The sequence below is a fragment of the Bos indicus genome, chromosome 16, assembly GCF_029378745.1.
Source record: "Bos indicus isolate NIAB-ARS_2022 breed Sahiwal x Tharparkar chromosome 16, NIAB-ARS_B.indTharparkar_mat_pri_1.0, whole genome shotgun sequence".
Lineage (NCBI taxonomy): Eukaryota > Metazoa > Chordata > Mammalia > Artiodactyla > Bovidae > Bos > Bos indicus.
Genome location: NC_091775.1, coordinates 54,620,902 through 54,644,195, shown reverse-complemented (window position 1 = coordinate 54,644,195; position 23,294 = coordinate 54,620,902). Strand labels below are relative to the sequence as shown.

Genomic DNA, 23,294 nt, shown 5'->3' with positions numbered 1-23,294 from the left:
AAATTCTCTCAAACTTCCTTTATATCTTGGGTGGTATCCCAATGTCACTTGTATTAACTTTCCCATCATAGATGTCTTCTTATGTTCTGATGTATTGCGGAGTTCATTAAAACCATATTACAATCTGATTTAATACTTCTGTGACTTAAAGAGTGGTTGTAGCAACTGAGACTACTTTTTATTACTCATGCTTTCTTTTATTGTATTTTAATTTTAAAAACTTGCCTCTTAGTCAAAATAAATCAAAGCACGGTACCCTATTCCTTTTAAAATGCTGCATGTCCGTGTCTTCTCCTGTCCCCCCCACCCCCCACTGGCTCATGTCTCCAAGCATAGGGTGTTAAACAGCCAGATTCCCACGGCCAGGGAGGGATGAGGAGAGAGTGCATGCTGAGGCCAGACCCTGTGGTTCCAGGTGTGGGTGGGGACACAGGGCAAGTCACCCCACTTGTCAGTGCCTTTGTTTCCCCAGTGTGATGTCAGAGCTCATCTTAGATCCAAGGTGATTTCTCTGTTTATTCTGTGTTCTAGGGCAGGAGTTAGGTTTGTTGAGTTGACTTCTTAAACTCTCTAAGTTACTTCGCCTGTGAGTGGAGTGTACTTTTGGTATTCCTGCTGCTTCCTGCATAAGCCTGCAGGTCCATCTCCGGTGCAATTTTTCATCATCAGCTAGAATTTCTGTGAAGTGTTGAGAAATCCCGTCCTTTCAGAGTGAGCTGTGTGAGTCTAGGCTGTTGGCTGTAACTTTGTGTCTCAGAATCCTTTGGTATTTTAAGCGAACAGAAGCAGAGTTAACTGCGGGGGGCGGAGGATGACTGCTGTCTGGAGAGGTCATGGGGGCTCAGAGAAGCTGTTACCACCACACAGTCGATGAGGCAGAGTTCGTGGTGCTGGTGCCGTAAGTCATGGCTGAAGATGGAGAGAAGGAGAGAAGGATCATTAGCCGAGAGCAGACTGGAATGATGAACTGTAGGAATAAAGGATCAGATTTTTTTGGTTAAGCTTCTTCATAAAAATTACTATAGCTCTCACTCAGCATCTGGTGTCTGACCCTGGCGTGTGCGTATACAGCATCTTGGAGCTTAGTCCTGGCGAAAGTAAACACCTGTTGATCAGCTGTCCAGACTGCCTGCCGGTAGCAGCCTCACTGTGTACCTCCTTGTACTCAGTCTATGTTCTGGAAGTTCAACAACAACAGGATATTCTTGAGCTGTGCTTCCCAAGGTTAAAGAACCCAAAACATGCTGTCATTTTCACAGACTGTGCTAAAAAACGTTTCCCAAGTGGTTGATGCTTTAGAATGTACTCTGTATTCCTCTTTATCTCCAATAGTATCTGAAAGAGTCACTTATTTTGTATTGGATTCCATTTATACAGTTCAAAAGTAAAATTGATATCGAAAAATTAATATTGTATAAAGGAAACCTGAGTGAGGTTCATCCAGTGGTTTTGAAAGGACCCTTAAAGACTGCAGAGGACCGAAGTGCCTAATAAAATTGTGTTTCTGTTTTTTGCTCCAGTTAGTTTTAATTATTTTGCTTTGTTTGTGAGTTAACATTGCTGGCATGAAATTTGACCTAAAAGGAAACAAGAATCAGATAAGAGGTGGGTAAATTGTTCTGGCTGTGTATGGTGGCTGCAGGCTTCCGTGGAAGTGGCCACAGCTTTGTGTGAGACACAGGAGCTGTGCTGCGGACGCGCCTGAAGGACGCGCCTTTCCCAGGGGCCACTTACAAGCGATCGTAAAGTGTTCGGGGGAATTACAAAATGAACATTCAGTGGGACATCATATTTTGATTATCTGGGCAGAAGAGTGGGCGTTTCTTCAGAGAGCTGTGGTCGTCTCGGTACCTTGTAGTGAAGTTGGTGTAACGCCGGGGTGCTCGGCGCAGGCCTGGAGGGTGTAGTCGTCCATCCGTGTCAGCCCCAGGCCCCTAGCAGAGGCCTCTCCGTTCACATTTGTTACCTACACTGGCAGGGAGTTTACTAGACGTCTTTCCTTTTCAGTGTATTTCTACTTTGAAATTTTATTTAGGGGGGATTTTGTAGTGCAAGTTTGGAAATACCCGCTTTCATTCTGTTTTCAGTGTTTTGCTGTACTCTCCCCATTGCACATTCAAGGACTTACCCCGGAACTGGCAGCACACCCTTTTCCTGTGTGTGTTTCATCATAACTGTGATTAAGGGCTGGTCCTCAATGCACAGGCGTTTTACATTCAAATACCAGTTTAGAATTCCACAGATTTTCAAGTATACACTTGCAGTCAGCCGTGAAAACGACGTCAGTTTTCCATCCCACACTGAGGGCTCAGCAGAATTTGCCGTTCGGTCATTTCCTGGAGCACAAGCCATTGTGCCATTCAGGGTGCGAAAGAGGCATGTGCTCCAAATCCTTTTCTTAGGACAAAGCTGCAGAGGCATACTCCTCTCTAGATTGTCCTGTTACAGCTCTTAATCCAGCACATTCTTTATTGGGCTCACCTTCACTGGTTGGGACAACCCACTGGTCGCTTGTCAGTGGAACTGCATTTAGAGCTGTTGCTGAGGGCTCATTTCCCCGGGCTGTAAGACAAAAAAGACAAGGAAAGAGTTATATTTTCTGCTCCCTTCTTACCCATCTTTAGTCTTTGTGAGTCCCAAGGCATTTTTATGTTCTTCAGTACTGCTTTTAGAGAACTTTTTTTTGTTGTTGTTTTTTAAATACTGTGTTCCCATTGCAGCCAGTTAAGGACATGTAAATAAGTGATGGAGAAGTAAAATAAAATTCCAGACCAAGTTTTTCCATTTACCACGAAAGTGATTAAAAGAGGAAAACGGTGCTGATTTCTCACATCCCATCTCTGCCACACCACTCCAAGGAGATCGTCTGTGCCCCTCCCAGCACATCCCTGCACCTCTTCCTAGTCTGGTGTCTGACCTGTTGCTGTTCCTGTTGCTGTCTTCACATTTGTCCCATGGTCTCCCTACCTTTTCTTATACTTGGTCAGTTCATAGCAGGTTGTGTCATGTCATTTATCTTCAGTTTTCTTATTTTCTAGGAACTTCCTGTAGAAAAGTCCCCCCAAATAGAACAAACCTTAATAATAGACTAAATATCTTGCATGCTCAACTTAGGATAAGCACTACGGCAAAGGATATGAAACCTACCAAGCTTCTGAGACCAGTTGAAGCTGACTCAAAAATCCTAACACGCAGCTGATTGCCAGCGGGCTTCTTGTTACCGTGGGTAGAATCAGGCACACACTCCTTCGCTGGCACCCAACCTGCAGGCTGGGCTCGCAGATGATTGAGATGCACAGCGGAGGGCGCTGTGAGACGGGCTGGCTGACCCAGCTCCTGGTCCCCGGGACTGGTAACTCAGACCTGAGTGTGGCCCTAGTTTTTGGCACATAGCAGAGAAAGGAACGATTTGAACCTGACCTTGGAAAGCAAGTTCTCTGTTTCATCAGTAGTCCTGAGTATAGGTTTCAGGGGTGGCAGATTGGATGCACTCGTTTTATAATGTTTTCGTCACACATACCAGCTCTTGATGCCTTTCCTTTAAGTCAGTTGTAGACAGAGGCATTGAGCTTCTTTCTTAGCCTGTTTTCTTGTTTGTTTGTTGTTTTTTAATCACAAGCCGATTGCCAGCATAATGGAGAGGAAACCAGATTGGATATGGACTCTTTTCTATGCCTCTTCCAGTGTCATGTTTATATATCCAAATGGACATGATCCTCTCAGATTATATCTGGCACTAATTTGTAACTGTTGGAAATGGTAGCTGTATGTCAGTGCCCAGGATACATCACAGGCTTGTGCAGATGTATGTCTACACATAAGTGTAAATGAATTTACATGTCAGGTTTTACACTTCAGTCTCTAATAGAGATTTAAAAAGCCCAACAAATTGGCCTATTTCTGAGTGTATAGGTATCATTTCTCCATGCATTATCTGCCTTCCCCCTGATTAATGATTGAGTTGGTGGAAAATGGCTAGGTTTTATTCATGTTTTTTTGTTGTTGTTCTCAACTTTAAAAGTAATCTACCTCTTAAAATTTGTAGTTTAATACTTGTTTGGTGAATTTGTGCCACTTTAACCCTTTCACTATCATTCCCATTTTGTTACATTTCTGTTATGGGGACTTTATGTTGAAATATTGTATAAAGCATTTGTAGCAGTTTAAAAATAAAATATTTAAAATTATTTAAATTGTTTTGGACGCTTCAATTGTATTATATGTGATTTACATTTTACATTTTTGTTTGAGTTGTTAATCTGGAGAGTGTTCTTGTATTGAAGTTTGCTGTTAGTAATTTTATTCTTGTTGGAGAGTGATATAAAAGACTATTCTAAAGAAAACATTAAAATTTACAAAATGACATACAAAAGGGGTTGTCCTTTGATTTTAACCAATGTAGCCTTGAGAGAGAGAGAGGTTAATAATTATAGACAAGAGTGGTGTTTGCTATGTTTTCCCCTTCCAGCATGAAATAAATCATTTGAGCTTGTCAAATGTATGGAAAGGTTTTTTTATGCTGTTGCTAGCAAGCACTTCATGACGAGGGGGAATTCAAATGATGCATTTTATATCATTGTAACCAATAAAAAACTTTCTGAAAGCTGTGAAAGGACTGCATTTTGTACATCATTGGGGTCAGTTAAGGGGGAAAGTGAAGGTGCATGTAGGAGGGGCGCTCCCAGGCTGCATCGCTGCACCGCTGAAGTGCAGTGCTGAGCCCCCCAGCCCGCCTCCTCCCACTTGTCTCTACTTGACATTGATTGAATATTTGTGAATTCATGTCGATTCTGTACCACCTCAAGGGTAGACATGCAGCCAGCCGCTGGTGCTAAGTGCGTAGACAGAACTTAGCTTTGGTGAGAGTGAAATAACTGCCCACGTGAAGTGTCATCTTCCTTTGTATACTCGTGGACATTTCACTCTAGTCTGGAGACTTTTATTTTTATGAATCTGCAAAGAATGAAACAAAGAAGTTGTAACATTTGTATTAGGTTGCTGTGAAATTGTTGGGTTTATTTTTTTTTTTTTAAGATTAAAAATGGCTGAAACAGTTTCATAAAGTCCTCCATGGGAGTACTTGTCCTGATACTTTTTATCTGCCTGTGTCCGTGCTGTTTAGGAAAGGGTGGTAAAGCTGAAGGTGTGATCAGCCTCCCTCAGTGAGATGTTCACACTTGTGACTTACGGATTCCCAGCTTAGAAAATCCCAAAAGGCTTAGGAGGCACGTGTGTGGAAGGAAGAGGCGGAGGCACGAAGCGGCTTTCAGCATTACCCCTGTAAATGCTCTAGAAGCCGAGTGCTGAGCCCAGAACCCAAGGAGGAGCCCCGGGTGCTGTGAGCTGGAAGGGGCGCTGCTCTGGGAGCAGGGAGTGGCTGACCACCTCACCCACCTGCTGTCCCTCCAGGCCCCTGACAAAGCACCACCTCCATCCCCCTCCTCGGTGGCTTAGCCTTGGGCAAGTATTTTGCTTCACCCAGAGTGGGGAATGGGCAAGATGGTCTCCCGAGTTTTCCTTCTAGCAGGAACTCCTCCCAGGCTGTGTATGCTTCCGTATTTCCCATCGGCTCTGAAAGAGCCGGGTGAGGGCTGTCACGTCCCCCTCGATGTGGGAATACTCAGATACTTAATCAGGTGAGGGTTTCCAAGAAGGCGCTCAGGTCCTCCCTCCACAAGAATGGCTTAGGGTTTAACTCTTTGTGGAGTGGAAAATTTTTTAAAGCTATTAACTAAAGCCTTATGCCCTTGCAGCTGTTTGGGAGCATCTGGCAGTGTCTAGGCTGGCTCTTTTAATTTGGATGTTACCAGTACTTTGTCACGCAGTTTTTAAAAAAATCACAGTAAATTACTGAGTACCTATCGTATAGCAGGCTGTGTTCTAGACACACATTGTGTCCAGTTTACATCAGTGGACAAAAGTCCCCACCTTTGTGCAGCTTGCGTGTGGTGCCTGTCTCTAGTTTTTATTACTTCAAAACCTCTCTCACTTCGTCACAGTTCTCCCAAGGCTCGGAGGCCAAGAAGATGCTTCTACCTTAATATTTGAGGGTGGATATTTAAACTGGAGACTTTTAATACGTTAAAGCAACTCTTCTAAAATTAATCTCACAGTGCATTTGATTAGATGGTTAGATAGCATCACTGACTCAATGGACATGAATTTGAGCAAACTCGGAAATAGTGGAGGACAGAGGAGCCTGGTGTGCTGCAGTCCATGCAGTCGCAAAGAGTCAGACATGACTCAGTTATTGAACAACAGCAAATGCATTCGTTATTTTATTTCTGTGTATTTTGGCTTGCTATCTGGCCTCACTTTGAATTGATGGACTTACCATTAGAAACACTTATAAAGGACACTTTGCCTTGAAAGTGGGTTAGAGTACAGATGGGTGAGGAAAGGCTGTAAAGTGAAGAAAGTGTTAGTAGCTCAGTCTGTCCAACTCTTTGCGACCCCATGGACTGTAGCCCACCAGGCTCCTCTGTCTATGGGATTCTCCAGGCAAGAATACTGGAGTGGGTTGCCATTTCCTTCTTCAGGGGATCTTCCCAACCCAGGGATCAAACCCAGGTCTCCTGCATGGCAGACAGATTCTTTACCGTCTGAACCACCAGGGAAGCCCCGAGGAAAGGTTGACTCAGATATAAAAGCCACAGTTAAAGTAATCCAGAGACCAGGCTGAGGATTGAGGGAAATGGTCTGCCATTTCTGTCATTCATTTTGGAGACATTGCCATGGCCTCCTCTCTCCCTGGCCGCATGAACCCTACTGCTGCTGCCCCTTTGGGGTCTAGTCTCTCTGTGAATGTCCTGATACAGCACTACTGAGGGGAGTGTGTTCAGGAGCCTCCAGAGGGTTATCAGGCCCCAGCTCGGCATTTCTCAAACTTAACCCAGAGGTGGCGCTCAGGCTCCCAGCTCCAAGGACCTAAAACCAGCCTTTTAAGTAAAGTGAGACCTTGGGGTGTGACCTGGGTAGTGTGTCAGGTCACCATCCCAGGTGACTTGAGTGCACACTGCGGAATTTCAGAATTTACGTGGGAAAAATAATGACTATGCACCTCTTAATTGGTGAAGTACTTGTGTTCTCAACATTGGCAGAATAGGTATTAACAGCATTGTTCACATTTTCTGAAAGCTAGGGGTCTGGTCTTGAGCCTGGGCTATATGCCTGTAGAAGACAGAGGTGATAGGTCTCCAGGGGAAAAGGAATGGCCAGGCTGTTGTGCAGTTTCTTGCTGAGCGTGTTGCTCAAAGGCTTCTCTTGGGGCCCCACCTTCCTGGTGCCTTGACCCTTTCCTGGGAGTTTGCCTGCAGGATGAAAGGCCTTAAATACGGCAGTGCTGTGGAGTTTAAAAAAGAAATATATGTTGGTGAAAATAATGACATCCGTATTACCGTTGAAATTCTTTATAGACGAAAATGGCTAGTATTCAAAAAACAAACGTTGAATGGAACAGAAACAGGTTTGAGTGAGTGTGATATGGGGACAGTGTGAAGCTGCTCACCCTTCAGGCAAATGCCCACCCAGAGTTCTGTTTGAGGGCTGCCCAGCATGGCTCCATGCCACCTGCTGCCATCCACTCCCTGCCTCCAGCCACACCAGTGGCCCTCAGTTCTCCCACTCCCCTCCCTCGTGCCTCTTCCTCTCCATAGGTGATGGAGGTGGTCTGATAAGCCCTGGGGTGAAGCTGACAGTTTCCAGGTGCTTGCTTTGTGCGAGCTGCTGTGCAGAGCGTTTTCCAAAGTTGACAAGAACCCCACGAGGTGGGTATCGTTTACAGATGGGGGAACAGACACCAGGAACGGGGAGTGATTTTTGATCAGAGGTCACACAGCTCTCAAGTGGAAAGCTAGGATTTGAACTGCCTCCAAGCTTAACAACCTTCCTGTTGATCATTTTTATAGTTTTTTTTTTTTTTTTTTAAGCTTCATTTTCTCTAAATGTAGAATACAGGACTTGCTATTGTCTCTAGTGAGGGCTTTTCCAGCATCAGTGAGCAGGTAGATCCATCCCTTCTGGGAAAGGCTTCCTGGTGCAGCAGGACTGTTGATAGTGTGGAGCTGCTCATGGCAACACATCTAGTTTCACTGTTTTAATTGTGGGCCATGCTTCTTCCTCCATCGTAGAGCTTTCAGGTCCATTTGGCTTCATGGTGGTGGTTTAGTTGCTGAGTTGTGGCTGACTCTGCAACCGCATGAACTGTATGTAGCCCGCCAGGCTCTTCTGTCCATAGGATTTCCCAGGCAAGAACACTGGAGTGGGTTGCCATTTCCTTCAACAGATACTCTTCCTGACCCAGGGATCAAACTCACATCTGAATTGTAGGTGGATTCTTTACCGATGAGCCACCAGGGGAGCCCAGTTGGCTTTTTAGATCAGTCTGATTAGTCGACAAAACTCTGTTTAGTAATAATAATGTTCTTTGATTTTGGAAGTGGTTCTAAAGCAAGGTTCACCAGGAGTATTCTCAGATGTCATGTGAGAACCGTGACCCGTTTGGCCAGAATCAGAGTTGCTCGGGGCTTCCCTTGCCATGTCAGCACATAGTCCATTGAGTGCAAAGAAAGAAAGTGAAGTCACTCAGTCGTGTCCAACTGTTTGTGACCCCGCAGACTGTAACCTACCAGGCTCCTCCGTCCATGGGATTCTTCAGGCGAGAGTACTGGAATGGGTTGCCATTTCCTTCTCCAAGGGGTCTTCCCAACCCAGGGATTGAACCTGGGTCTCCCGCACTGGAGGCAGATGCTTTAACTTAAACTCTGAGCCACCAGGGAAGCCCCTATTGAGTGCAAAATGAAGGGTTAAGTTTTTGTCAAAAGTTATTTTTAAAATATTGGAGCTTGAAGGGTGTGTAGGTTTTATTTACTTTCCTGATTAAAAATAAGAATTGGAAAAAAACCATTGTGATGCTACAGTAAATTATTAGCTGCTGCAAAAGTGACATTCGGTTGTGAACCATTAAAGGACTTGGGAACACTTTTATTAAACTTGCTGAACCACTGGGGTGATAGGATTTGTATGAGCTTCTGTTTTCTGCCTTATTTGGGCCAGCTAAATTCCGTTTTAAGTGTCTTAGAGAAAGCGACCTGAAATTCAGGCGGATGGTCCAGAGAACATAAAAGCTTTTAATGGAATAAGTTCATGCCTGAATATGTCTTCACAGGTCCAGCTTAAAACCCACAGCAGGATATCAGACAAAGAGCCAACGTTTTTGAAAATTCCTTGATAGATGCTACCCGGGTTACTCAGCAGGGTGTCATTTCAGTATTGAAAGAAAGCTACAGATAGGGTTTAAAGTATTGCTTTATGTCCTGAATCAGAACATATTTAAGCATATTTGCATGTCAATGTTTAGACAAGAGCCTACTGTATGGTAGAGTTATGTTTAGATGACCTCTTGAGTCTTAGCATTACATCTTAAGTGTAAATTTTAAGTAGAAAACATTTTTAAATGACCTAGAGTTTGTTTCACAGGTAAGTTAATAATAGAAGGGGTTTAGGCTTTGGGATACAAATCTAGCCATTTTTTTAGGTTAAAGTAGAATTTAAATTGAAAATTGCATTTGTGTCAGAACTTAATACTTGCCAAAAATATAACATTTTAATATTCTCTATTGGAATGAAGTTATTTAAAACTCATGTGGATTCAATTTTCCTTGCAGTAACATTCTCTTCTCACTTGCTTTTTATAATCACATCCAATCCTTGCCAGCCCAGCTCGAGTTTAGGGACATTTTCAGATGGCTTCTATTTCCAAAGCTATTATTGGGCCTGTGAATTCAGGCACATTTTCCTATAGTGATTCAGTCAGCCAGCCATTCAGAAAACAGCTTTCATGGTCAGTCTGGATCAGGAAGGTGTTGGTCAGTAGGTCTGACAAACTTTGTCCCATATACAGCAGTTTTCAGAGGACCCTTGGGGTGTAACTGGACACCATTCAGGAGCTGAGGGTATTCCTGGCTGTTCCTTCCCTCCGGACACTAACTCCCAGAAGGCTCTCCCACCACCTGAGGTAGAACAGTTGCCTTCATTTACAGAGAAATCGACCGAGTCTGACAAGGACCACATCACCTGCATTCTGCCCCACTGCAGTGAACGATTCCAAACCCCGCTGGTTCCAGCTCTTGGCCGCTGTGTGAAACCATCTGATTCACTGGGGTTTTACCTAGATGGGCTTCCCCGGTGGTGCAGTGGTAGAGAATCTGCCTCCCAGTGCAGGAGACTCAGGCGACATGAGTCCAATCCCTATGTCAGGAAGTTCCCCTGGAGGAGGAAATGGCAACCTGCTCCAGGGTTGTTGCCTGGAGAATCCCATGGACAGAGGAGCCTGCTGGGCTACAGTCCATGGGGTCGCAAAAAGTCGGACATGGCTGAGCACACACATCCTACGTAATCACTGCATTCCCAAGTGACTGGCGCTGATGGGGTTCTGTTGGGGAGCATGCCAGAAATAAACATCGGCCTTGAATGCCTTGAATGGGTCCCACGTGTCACGGGTAGGACAGGCCGCTGGCTGAGCCCCAGGCCTGGTCTGTGAGTGGCTGGGCTAGAGGAGATGGTGTGCCTGTGAGGCTGATGGTTGTGGTGGTGATGGTGACCACTGTCGCTCAGTGATCAGGACTTGAGTCTTCACAGTGATAGAGCCGGGGAGGCCCCGCCAGGAAACGGATGGGATGTAGTGACCTTCCTTGGTGGAAAGAGCCGGAACGTGGCAGGTGATGACTGCTGAGGAACAAGTTGCTGAAGAAACTGCTCATGCTTTCCAAGCCCTGGGAAGGAAAAGAGATTACTTTATGGAAACTGACAAACCTCAGTTTGTCTTATAGTTGTTTCAGAGAAACACTCCCAAAGGCCCTCAGATGGTCCTTGCTCTCCATCTGGGCCCCCAGGCACAGCAAATGAGCCTGGAGCACCTGAGGATGCAGAGGTCTCCAAGGAGCTCTGGATGCCTGGCGTTCCAGGGCCCCACAGGGTTTTGCTGAGACTTCATTTCAGGCACTGGGATGTAGCTAAGGACGCTGACTGGCCCCAGACCCTGAGCTGCTTATCACCTGTCCACCCGACCTGAAGTACTGCCCTCGTCCCTCCGTCTCCTCCCTCTGCTCTTCTGTTCTCAGAGGCCCTTCACTCATTCATACATTCTTTTCTTGATTTGTTCGCTTGGTTTACTAAATGTGCCCCCTCCTAGAATGAAAGTTCTCCCTGAGCAGGAACTTCAGTGTGTTCACTGCTGCATCTCCAGCTTCTCCCACACTGCCTGCCAGGTAGCAGCTGCTCAATAAATGTTTGTCAAATGAATAAAATGTTTGATCCTGGCTTCATCCCCTTATCAGCTCTGTTAGCCTTAGGCAAGTTCCTTAACCTCTGAGCCCCAGCTTTCCTTTCTGTAAATAGCAGTAACAGTCCATCTGACCAGAAAGGATGGTTGTGAAGATCACAGGTGTGCCCGCCCTTGTGTGGGTTGCGGTTACCTCCAGAATCTGTTTGAATCTGACTCACAGTTGGGGCTGGTGCTCAGGTGCAAAGGGCTGGACTTTGGCTAACGGTGAGGTTCCATGGCCGCACAGTCCGTGCTGGCCAGAACCTTCCTTCTTCATCTCTTGCCTCCACCCGGAGAAGGAGCTCAAGTGGCTGTCACTCTGGCTTCTGCTGCCCGTCACCCTGGGGCCCTTTGCTGTGTCTTAGGCAGGCCTATGCTTCATGTACTGACTTGTTCAGTCGCTCAGTCGTGTCCGACTCCTTTCGACCCCATGGACTGTAGCACGCCAGGCTTCCCTGTCCATTACCAACTCCTGGAGCTTGCTCAGACTCGTGTCTATTGAGTTGATGATGCCATCCAACCATCTTGTCCTCTGTCGCCCCCCTTCTCCTGACTGTAGCAGCTTCCCTTTCTCCCATCAGATAATGACCATAAAACGAAATCATTTTTCAGATCATAGTGGGAGAAAAAAAATTCTGTCATCCCCCCGTGTAACTTATTTTCTGTCAGTTTTTAATTTCAAAGTTAAAGTGTAAATTTTTAAAAGCAGAGTTTGGAAGAAAACACTTCATTAGCTCTGTGAAACCATGAAAATTTAACGAAGGGACCCCAGTTCACCGAAATGAGAAGGATGGTCACTGATATTTCAAAGCACTTGATGATGGCCACTGTTTTCAGGGCCTTACACATACTGCCCCATTTAATCATTGTACCAGCCCTATGAGATACTTTTATATTTCCCATTTTACAGATGGGGAACCTGCAGCACAGAGGTTATGTGGCTTGTTAGTACCCAGCTGCCCAGGTGTGGACAAGAAGCACAAGCTAATTTGAAGGATTAAACTTATACTTGAGGTGAACGAAAGTCTTGGTCCTTTCTGTGTGCGTGCTCAGTCATGTCAGACTCTGAGACCCTACGGACCGTAGCCCGCCAGGCTCCTCTGTCCATGGGATTCTCCAGGCAAGAACACTGGAGTGGATTGCCATGCCCTCCGCCAGGGGATCTTCCAACCCAGGGACCAAACCTGAATCTCCAGCGTCTCCTGCACTGGCAGGTGGTTGGTCCTTCCTGGTCAAGTCCGATTTGTATGTTCTTGGGAGACCACGCTGAGCAGTCTCAGCCAGCTCGGGTGTGAGGAGCCACCTCGTCTGCCAGCTTTGTTAGGGGATGAGCAGATCCGGCACCAGAGAATTAAACCTTGCTCCCTGGCATCAACTTTTTAGTTTGTTTTTTTTTTTTTTTTCTATTTTCATAAGAGTCTTTCCAAGCCATGGTTGGAAAGTGGGTTTTGGGTTTCCATCTGTGCAAGGGGAGCAGCTGCCAGGGGTGCCATGAGCAGGATTCCAGGCAGGGTCATGCTCAGGGATCCAGGCCGGGTCGAGTGCCTGGTGTCCGTCTTGGACACAGGAAGGGGGATGCTTCTATGCACAGACGTTTTGCTGTCAGGTCTAATGAAGCTGCTACTTCCCTCACTTTTAAAAATTGCCCAGAACATCATTTCACCTTTCCTGGAAGGCTCAAGGTGACCAGCACCTTGTCTTTTGTGGTGGTGAAGTGACACTCTCAGAGTTCAGGTGTGCAGGATCCAGAAGCTTGAGATGTGGTTCAGGTATTTTTGGAGAAGGTTGTACTTCTCACCGTCTCCTTTTTCATCTGTTATTTGTGGATATTGTCTGTACTCCCTGGCAGCCTTTAGATAGTTTCTGGTCATTGCGGGCTGGGAAGCTGGATAGGGGCCCTATTGATGTGGTATGTAAATAAGGAGGTGGTTGTGTGTGCTCAGTCATGTCTGATTCTTTGCGAGCTCATGGACTGTAGCCATGGACGGAACACTCCTCTGTCCATGGGATTTCCTAGGCAAGAATACTGGAGTGGGTTGCCACTTCCTACTCCAAAAGCATCATTCTGACTCAGGGATAGAATCTGCGTCTCTTGCATCTCTTGCATTGGCAGGCGGGTTCTTTACCACTAGCATCACCTGGGAATCCTCTAAAGAGGTGCTTAGGACCTGAGAACACCCAGGGACCTCCCTAGTAAGCAAAGTGCACTGCAGAGAGGGGAGTGTTGAGTGTAAAACACACTGAACTTGAACAGTAGACTCCATGCTTGCTTTTAAGCTCACAAAAGCACATGCTCTACACATGGAGAGAATCAAAGGAATGTTTTGGTGACAGGGCACACAGTTAGTTCCTCAGCAAAAGTTTATCGCAGGAGAAGCACCTTAATTCTGCATTAAAGGTACATCTTTTTTTTTTGGCCATTCCTGTGGTATGTGAATTCTTAGTTCCCTGCCAAGGGATTGAACCCAGGCTCCCTACATTGGAAGCGCAGAGCCTTAACCAAACTGGATCACCAGGGCATCATTCCCTGCACCTTGATCCTTATCCGTTGCCTCTGTCCTGTAATCTCTGTTTGGGATAAATGTTTTATTTGGTGCCAAGTGCTCACAGGTGATTGAATCTGTAAGGAAACGCCTGGATATTCGTTCCATCCCAGGACTTGCTGCCCAGGCTGCTGGCCCTGCCTGTGGACTGGATTTCCCTCTTTAATTTATGATATTCCTCCAGAAGTTTTTCAGAGTTTCTCTTATAATCAATGCATGGGCTTATAGGTGTTTTCTCCTCCTACCTCCTTCATTCACGTTTAGACTCCTTTGAATGAATTTTAACCAGTGAGTTTGGTGAGAGGAAGCCTGGGTTAACTTGGCCTTCAAGGAGGGGCCAATTCCTTTGATGTACCTCAATAGATTGGCATCAGATACTGTAGCTGATTGTTGGTTCTGTTAAGTTACTTCATCACAGTAATTAACACTAGTGTTAATCATTTATAGCCTTAAAAACTAAGACATTTTAGTTGTTTAGCCCACTGGTGCTGGCCAGCAGCAGGTGTTCCATTAAGGTAATGTTCTGAATCCGGCTGGGCAGGTGCTTAGAAGGGAGAGTAGTTTGCTGGTCTAGTAGGTATCGTCTGGTTAATTTCAGCCTGAGGTGGTAAATTTCCTGTGTTCCCAGCTGTGTGAAGGGGACCTAGTTTGGATTATTTCACCGGGATGTTCACTTAGGGGACCACCTGCATCAGAAAACCACCTAGGAGGCTTATTAAGAATTCCAGACACACTAAATCACCATCTTTGGCGGGGGCGGGTGGTGGGTCTTTAAAGTCTTCATTTTTATCAGCTTCTACAATGAGTCTTACCCAGACTTCAGAGTTCCCCTTTGGGTCTTGTAAAGGGGGGAAAAGAATGACATGGTATCACCACATCTCATCATTTCATTTGCTTCTGGTTTCCATTTTTAATTATTTTCCTTTGCTTTTGCAGTCTTTTTGATATATTCATGACATTTTTCATCTCTGAATGCTTATATAATAAAACACCCTGTGACAGATGAGCCAGGGCCACCTGAGAATTAGTCGCTTCTGAGGGTCAGAGCCAAGGTGACCCTTGAGGATCCCTTGCCTTGGTCATTGTTGCTCTTTGTGTATCTTTTTGAGGGGAATATATGACGTTAGGTCATTAACTGGTACAAGACTAGTGTCACACAAAGCCCTGCTGGTGCTGTGTTCACGCCACCCTGCACCTACTGCAGCACCCAGCACACAGTAGGCACTTAGCGTTGTTGTTGTTTACTCGCCAAGTCGTGTCTGACTCTTTTGTGACCGCATGGACTGTAGTCCACCAGGCTCCTCTGTCCATGGGATTTCCCAGGCAAGAATACTGGAGCGGGTTGCCATTTCCTTCTCCCATGGATCTTCCCAACCAAGGGAACGAACCTGTGTTTCCTGCATTGGCAGGCTAGTTCTTTATCACTGAGCCACCAGGGAAGCCCCAAAACGAAGTCTTCCTCCCTCTGTCTCCAGTTTTACTTCTGACATCTACTAAGTAGTCCCTCTGAAGTAGACCCTCTACAAAACATGGCCATGGCTGGCTTCTCTTGCATGTTTTGTTATTTTTGCTCAAAACGAGGAATGCCTCCCTCTGAGAGCCTAAACGCTGTTTGGTTTCATGATGCCATACTCACTTGACAGGGCTGTGCCAAACAAAGCTGTTGCCCAGGCTGGACTCAGAGCACATCTCACCTGGGCTGTTTCTCCATCTCACCCGTGGGTCAGAGCTTCTGTGTAATGGGATCCAGCCAATGGAGTCAGAGGGCTGCACACAAGCCCTTGAGGAAGGCAGCACAGAGGTCTCCCATTTGCAGGTCATCAAGTCACATGTTCACCGTGACCTAAGGAATAATTGGCATGGGTGCACTTTGCAGAGTCAGGAGCCAGAGGGTTGGGTGGTGCCAGACATCTTTCTGAACTGCTCTTAGGATCCCAGCTGTGGATAAAACAAGATAAGAGCCGAGGCTCAGTTGGTTTTCGTTTAACCAACCCAGCATGTGAATGGATGCTCCTCACTCCCCCGATGACACAGGGAGCACCCAAGCCCTCTGATGCTCAGCTTTAAATGTAGCCAAGAGTCAGCTCTACTTGTTTCCAAACCTGTTTATGCCACTATTTTAACAGTGTTTTACAATAATACAAACATAATCATGTGTATGGCTTCCCCGGTGGCTCAGTGTTAAAAGAATCTGCCTGCGAAGCAGGAGATGCAGCAGGAGCGGCGGGTTCAATCCCTGGGTCAGGAAGATCCATGGAGGGGGAAATGACAACCCACTCCAGTATTACCTGGGAAATCCCATGGATAGAAGAGCCTGGCAGGCTACAGTCCATGGGGTCGCAAAGAGTCAGACATGACTTGAGCTACTAAAAAACAATGATTGTGTTTATAATAAACATAGTAATAAATATGCCAGTATTATTGGATGTGTATGATTTAATTAAATAGTATCCGAGCCCATGAAATATGAACATAGAGGTTTTTTTAATGAAAAGCAAAGTCGGATGCTGAGAGAGGCTTGTAATTTGCTTAAAAACCTACCATCCAATTAGTTGTGGGTGAGAAACGTTGAAAAATTCACATAAAGACAGAAACATTTTGCACTCAAGTTGCTCTTAAAAATTTCTTAAGTTCTCGCTCCACTTGAAGCAGCAAGTGGAGAACAATAACTATGTGATGCATTATCGGGTTTAGTTAAGAAAGATGGTAGATCTCGGCCCTTCATTCATTCATTGATTCATCCACTCACTCCAGAATGCAGGGCCAACGCCTCCTCTCATGTGTTGGGCATCGTTCCAGGAGGATGTCGCAGAGAGCAGAACTGACAAAATTCCCCACCCTCATGGAACTCCCGTCCCCCTGGGAGAGACACACGGCGAACAAGCGAGTAACTGCATAGAGTGTCAGCTGATGAGTGCGATGGGGAGAAGTGAAATGGAGAGGGGAGTAGAGTATTGAGTGAAGTGAGGGCTACCAGGTAAATGCAGTCTGACTGTAAAGGGACTATATGTATATATATAGAGAAGAGGGGGTGGAGAGGGAGAAGGGAAACGACGCCTGTGGATATGGGGCAGGAAAGCCCTTGGCAGAGGAGACAGCAAGTGCAAGGGTCCTGAGGCAGCAGCATCTGTGTTCAGGGGACCAGGTCACAGGGAGGACCAGGAGAGGAGTGCAGGGAGGTAACCAGGGACCAATTTAAATTGGCTCATGCAGTTCTTGGGAAGATTTTGCTTTTATTCTGAGTGAGTTGGGAGTCATTGAAAGGTTTTGAAGGGAAGAGTCATATGATATGACTTGCTTTTTGAAAGAATCACTCTGGCTGATGTGTTAAGAATAGGCTGAAAGGGGCCAATAATAGAAATACTAGGAGGTGCGGACACTAACCCGGGTAAGAGACAGTGGGTTGGACTGGAATGTAGCAGTGGAGGTGGTGAGTAGCAGTGGGATTCTGGATATCTTCTGAGGGCAGAGCCTAAAGATTTGCTGAGGACTGGACGAAAGAGAAGTCAAGGATGATGACAGGTGTTTCTGCCTCTGCATCCAGAGGGATAGAGTTGCCATTCAGTGATTAGGTGATGGAGCCAGTTTGTGGGGTACATGTGTGCTGGGAATTCAGTTTAGGGGCATGTAAAGTTTGGGATGCCATTAGACACTCAAGGGGAGGGGAGTTGAATACACAGGTTTGCGTTTTAGAGGAAGGGACCCAGCTGGAACTGTATTAATAAATTTGAGAGTCCTTAAGAGTACCCATGAAACTGAAAACCATGTAGCTGGCATCCTCAGGGAGTGAGTACAAATAAAGAGGAGCAGCCTAGAACTGAGGCTGGGGGAGCTGGGCCTGCTGTGCCATCTGATGCAGGGGACCTTCATAGGCCACAGGCTCCTCTCCTGCATTTGAGTAGGTGCTCTCCACTTTGCACTCCTAAGTGGTTCTCCTCTTCACCATCGTAGAACGTTTTGGGGCCCGCGGTGCTGGTGGACATGGCCCCTAGCCTTGTCCAGGTAGACATGCCAGCTACAGTCACCCCAACTTTGCTGCCACTCCTCCAGGGGGGTGGACCATTTCTGCCTGAGAAACCATCTGCAGCAAGCCATGGGGACCCCAGGGCCACTCACAAAACTCTCGGACCAGCTTCCTGTACCAAGCATGAGATCCCAGATCTGTAGTTCATGGTTCAGAAAAGGCCAGAAGAACAGACTTCATGAGCTCTTACCCCAGTCCTTTTCCCATCTGCAAACTCCCCAAATCCCCTGGTGTAAAACTTGCTTTGAGACTCGGGCAGAAAAATGAGGATAGGAAAGGTGAGGGTGAGGGTAGGTAGTAACAAAGTAACAATCCCCTCTCTGTCCTCAGGAGTGGCCTTCAGAGACAGAAATGATCCCTTCTAGAAACCCTGTCTCTCTTCTTGCTGGGGTAAAGTAAGTTACACCTTTTTTGCTTTCTTTTTCATCCCCTCCCCTCCCACCTCCAAATGAAGCAAAGCAAAGGACAGCATGGTAAAGTGAAGCCAGTCCCGGAATGTGTCCTGTACATTCCACGGAACCCAAGGCTCAGTCAACAGAAACTATTGGGGGTGGATGCAGAGCACCCCCACCCCTCAACACAGTGCTTCTGCAGTCAGGTCCCTTGTCTGAGCTCTTGTATCCTCTCTTTTTGCTCCTTCCTGCTAATCGCACTTTGTAATTTTATATTTGCTTTTGTATTATGCAAGTAACGACCTTCTCCTTCCAGGTCACACACCCCAGTGTTCTAGACACCAGGTCTGTTCGCTTTACTGCTCTAACGCTGTGCCCGGCATGGGGTCTGGTACATAATAGATGCTTGATGGATCAGTGCTGATAATCATGAGGATGCTCGGTCTTGTTTAGTGTGTGGACAAGGCTCACTCGCCTTCATAGGCCCAGAGGACACCTCTCCATGATGGCACATGATACCGTGTGTACATGTGCAGAGTTGAAAATCTGGCTCCCAAAGAGAATAAGAACTCAAATTCAGGACGTGTTGCTTCGTGTGGCTGATCTTAGAAATTTTCTGTCTAAAAAGGCTAAATTAAAAAAAAAACACCAAACTTTGGAGTGCTTAAAGGGTACCCTCTGAGGTTCACCATAACCCAAACCATCCCCTTGCAGTCACTGTGCCTTCAGAGTTCATGTCTGCCTGGCACTCCACTGTGCCTCCAACACCAGGCAAGCACAGAGCAGTCGGTCAATACATAGTTATCAGATAAATGAGGAACATACTTTTGGGGTGAACGACATCCTGCATCCTCCTCTTGGGAACGTACACTGCCTGTGGGCATGTGAAAAACTCAGAAATCCTGCACAGACATGTCTGTTTGACTCCGTGACCCCGTGCTCTGGAGTAAGTGGCTCTGACTTCAATCCCACATCTGCTTCTCGCCAGCCAGCTGTGTGTTGTTGGGCAAGGTGCCGAACCCCTCAGTGCCTTTTTTCCTCACTCATACACCGAGGCAGTACTCATCTCACAGGCATCTCGTGGAGACTGCATTTGTTATTCCATGTCAGGCCACAGGCACTGCGCTCAGCATGCAGTCAGCATGGACATGCTGGCTGCTGTAATGAGCAAGGGTAATGGGAACCCGGGAAACATCTGGGCAAACCTGTTCCACTGAACCTCAGTTTGGGAGATGCTGATCAGGAGGAAGGAAAATCAGGAGGGATTTCACTCCCCGTCTGCAACCATGAGACTGGAGGCTCCTCAGGAGTGTCTGGGTGGTGCCTTATATAGGGAGGGAGCCCTCCACAAGTGAGCGGTTCCCAAACCAAATGGAGTGCAAGATCCTAGTGAGACCCAAGCAGCTCAGAGAGGAGTCAACGGCTTGCGTCCAAGTCATTTATCATCTATAGGTCACCTCCATTTCCTGCTCTGTAAAAAATAAAAAAGGGTGAAACTGTCCCAACCCTGGCCACTGGACCCCCTCTTTGAGGTCAGCTGGGATTCAGGGTGCAGGCCTTGAGGATCTCTGGGCAGAGATGGGGAGAAGGTGCAGGGGCAGCCTCTGTCCAGTCCCCTTCACCCTTGAGGAGGATGCCTGCAGGCCCACAGCACCCCTGCCCTTTGGTCAGCGTCATCACCCACTGACTCACATCTGATTCAGGCACATAGCAAGTGTGTCTTTCCCCTGGTTGTGCCAGCCCTGCGTCTGGGACGCCCTGCCAGCCCTGCGTCTGGGACGCCCTGCCAGCCAGGCACGCCCACGCCTCCCAGGACAGGCTAGTCAAGATGTCTTGGGTAGCAAAGAGCCCCTGAGATCCCACAAGGCTTTCCCTCAAGGCAGCCCCCTCTTCTCGTTGATATCCTCGGACAGGCAGCAGGCATCAAGTTCTAGAAATCCTGTGATCAGGACTCTCAGTTCCAACAACTCCAGATCATGCAAGGGTTTATCCCTGGAGTTGACTTAATCTTTTTAACTTCTTTGGTCTTAGACAACTTTAAAAGATGGAGTGTTCGTAATAATAAAATTTTAGTGTCCTTATAGAATTTTACAGTTTCAAAGAGCGTTCCCATCTGGACCTCATGGGAGCCGGTTTCTGTCCCAAATTGGGAATCTGTTTTCTATGCATCCATCAGTCTTGTCACACTTGCATTTGTTCCTGTTTTCTTTTTGGCTTCCCTCCCGTTCTTACAAGTTTCCTTTTGAAGAAAGCAGACTGTTTTGGCTCATCTAGAGAAGAGAAGGGCCAGCATCTGGGCTTGAACCGAGTGGTTCCAGGAAAAAAAAAAGGCAGCGGCAGAGATGTAGCCAGGGGTCAGAGCTGAGCACCAAGGAGTCTGCTCCTCTCTCCCTTCTGTCTGGGCTGCTCATCCACAGCTCGCACCTCACAGACCGTGACATCTCCTGCAGGTGTGACATCCTTCAGACATGACCCGCTGCTCCGAGTGGAGTGGGGAGGGTGTGTTGGGGACCCTGGTTTGAGTGGGGTGGTGAGAGCAACCTTCTGGGAAGACACTGCCTTTGATGATTTGGTCTTGGAGCAACACAACCAGGCCCAGTTAGGGTTGGACTTCATGGGGAGCCCAGATCCTGATCTGCCTTTATCGTTTAGGGAACCGTCTCTGAGAACACCTCCTGGTGGCAGGTGGGCAGGTGGGTGAGAAGTGCATAGACTCTCTGTACTCTCCATGATTGAGTCCCCAGGGGGCAGCAGGTGAGCGGAAGCAATGACAAAGCTGGGAGGCTGCCTGGCCCCCAGGGTTACTTTTGCCCAAGTCCATCAGGGCCTCATGCTGCCCTTCCTCATTGTCCCCTACAAAGCAGTGCGACCAGGCATGCCCCCTCACTCCTCCCAAGAAGAGCTTGCTGTGTGACCTTGAACAGGTTACCATCTTGCTCTGGTTCATTGTCCTCACCTGAGAGTGATGGGCTGCTGACTTGGCCTCTGGGATCCCCTGCCCTTCGCCTATCCTGGCAGGACCAGAGGCAGCCACGGCCAGGTTCTCCCAGCCAGGAAACTTCCTTTGGCAGGGGCCATTGCTGGCTGGGCCAGCCTTCCTATTGACCGGCTTGTGTTATGAGCTGTCATGTGCTTGGTGTTTGGAGTTAAAGTCCAACAGGGTTGGGGAACACATGGCCTCTGCAGATCTAAGAAAATGAAGTGAAAGTGTCAGTTGCCCAGTCGTGTCCAACTCTTTGCGACCCCATGGACTGTAGCCTGCCAGGCTCCTCTGTCCATGGGATTTCCCAGGCAAGAATACTGGAGTGGGTTGCCATTTCCTTCTCCAGGGGATCGTCCTGACCCAGGAATCGAACGTGGGTCTCCTGAATTGCAGGCAGTTCTTCACCAGAGAAGCCTGAAGACACAAGAACCTGGCTTAAAAGCCTCAAGACCCAGGCGTGGTCTTTTGGAGCCAGCCCCAACCCATGGCCACCCTCAGGGCTGATGAGAGGGAGGGGAGCTGCCTGTGGAGAGGCAAACTTCAGTTCTGGGGTCAGATCTCTGAGAATCCTGCCTTCCTTTCTAACTTTCCCTCTTTCCATTCTATTTGCACCTCTCTGTGACCTACAAGGAGCTACAAGGAGTTGCTCCCTTGCAACTGTCCCCTCAGCCATAAAAAGGCACAAGAAGCCATCTCACATGGTTAAGGGAAGATCAAATGGGAAAAACCACCTAAGCTACCCGGAGAAGGAAATGGCAACCTCTTCCTGTATTCTTGCCTAAGCAACCCCATAGACAGAGGAGCTTGGTGGGCAACAGTCCGTGGGGTTGAAGAAAGAGTTGGACATGACTTAGTGACTGAACAATAAACAACAATCTAAGCTACCAGGGCCCAGGATGCCAACCTTCTGAGTGTTAGTTGAAGAACCACAGCAACTGCCTAGGCCAGTGGTTTTGAATGGCTGCCCCATCCCCTAAGGACCACTTTCATTTCCCTTCCCCCAGCCCTCCCACTGCAAAGACTTTCCCTGTACAAGTTCACTAGGCACCAGGTCCTGCCCCAGATTTCAGAACTAGGCCACCACTGAGCACGCCGCCTGCAGGGGTTTTCCCCCAGCCCCGTGCTCCCCCAGTTTCAGCACACAGGTGCCTTTCCAGGGACCTTAATTAAAAATGTAGGTTCTGGGACTTTCCTGGAAGTCCAGTGGTTAAGACTCTGCACTTCCACGGCAGAGGGCACAGGTTCCATCCCTGGTCAGGGAACTAAGATCCCACAGGCCGAGCAGCATGGCCAAAATAAATTTTTTTTTTTTTTTTTTTAAATCTAGATTCTGACTCAGAAGGTCAGATGAGGGCTGAGTAGCTGTCTTTCTAACAAGCTCCCAGAGACTACTGATGCTGGTCTGAGGACCACACTTTGTTTTTTTTTTTTTTTTTTTTTTTTATTCCCCCCAAAACTTCATACTCAAGATTGTTGTTGTTGTTCAGGCACTCAGTCGTGTCTGACTCTTTGCGACCCCATGGACTGTAGCACGCCAGGCTTCCCTGTCCTTAATCAATCTCCTGGAGCTTGCTCAAACTCATGTCCATTGAGTTGGTGATGCCATCCAACCATCTTGTACCCTGTCATTCCCTTCTCCTCCTGGCTTCAATCTTTTTCAGCATCAGGGTCTTTTCTAATAAGTTGGCTCTTCGCATCAGGTGGCCAAAGTATTGGAGTTTCAACTTCAGCATCAGTCCTTCCAATGAATATTCAGGACTGATTTCTTTTAGGATTGACTGGTTGGATCTCCTTCCAGTCCAAGGGACTCTCAAGAGTATTCTCCAACACCACAGATTAAAAGCAATTATTCAGTGCTCAGCCTTCTTTTATGGTCTGACTCTCACATCCATACATGGCTACTGGAAAAACCATAGCTTTGACTATATGGACTTTGCTGACAAAGTAATGTCTCTGCTTTTTAATACAATATCTAGGTTTGTCATAGCTTTATTTCTAAGGAGCAAGTGCCTTTTAATTTCATGGCTGC

At 47.1% G+C, this 23,294-nt stretch overlaps 1 protein-coding gene across 7 annotated transcripts in view; it reads left to right on the top strand.

The window, feature by feature from the left end:
* PRDM2 (PR/SET domain 2) overlaps positions 1-23,294 on the top strand; it is a 133,905-nt gene that overhangs the window by 92,968 nt on the left and 17,643 nt on the right. For 2 of the 7 annotated variants that reach the window (XM_070768468.1, XM_070768467.1), the window contains exon 9: positions 18,221-18,285. The exons of 4 other annotated variants lie outside the window; for them this stretch is intronic. In XM_070768468.1, coding sequence (XP_070624569.1) covers positions 18,221-18,245 — 25 coding nt within the window. In that variant the 3' untranslated portion in view covers positions 18,246-18,285. Of the gene's footprint in view, positions 1-2,720; positions 4,613-18,220; positions 18,286-23,294 lie in introns of those variants that run through there. One more of the 7 variants, XM_070768469.1, reaches the window with a different exon arrangement.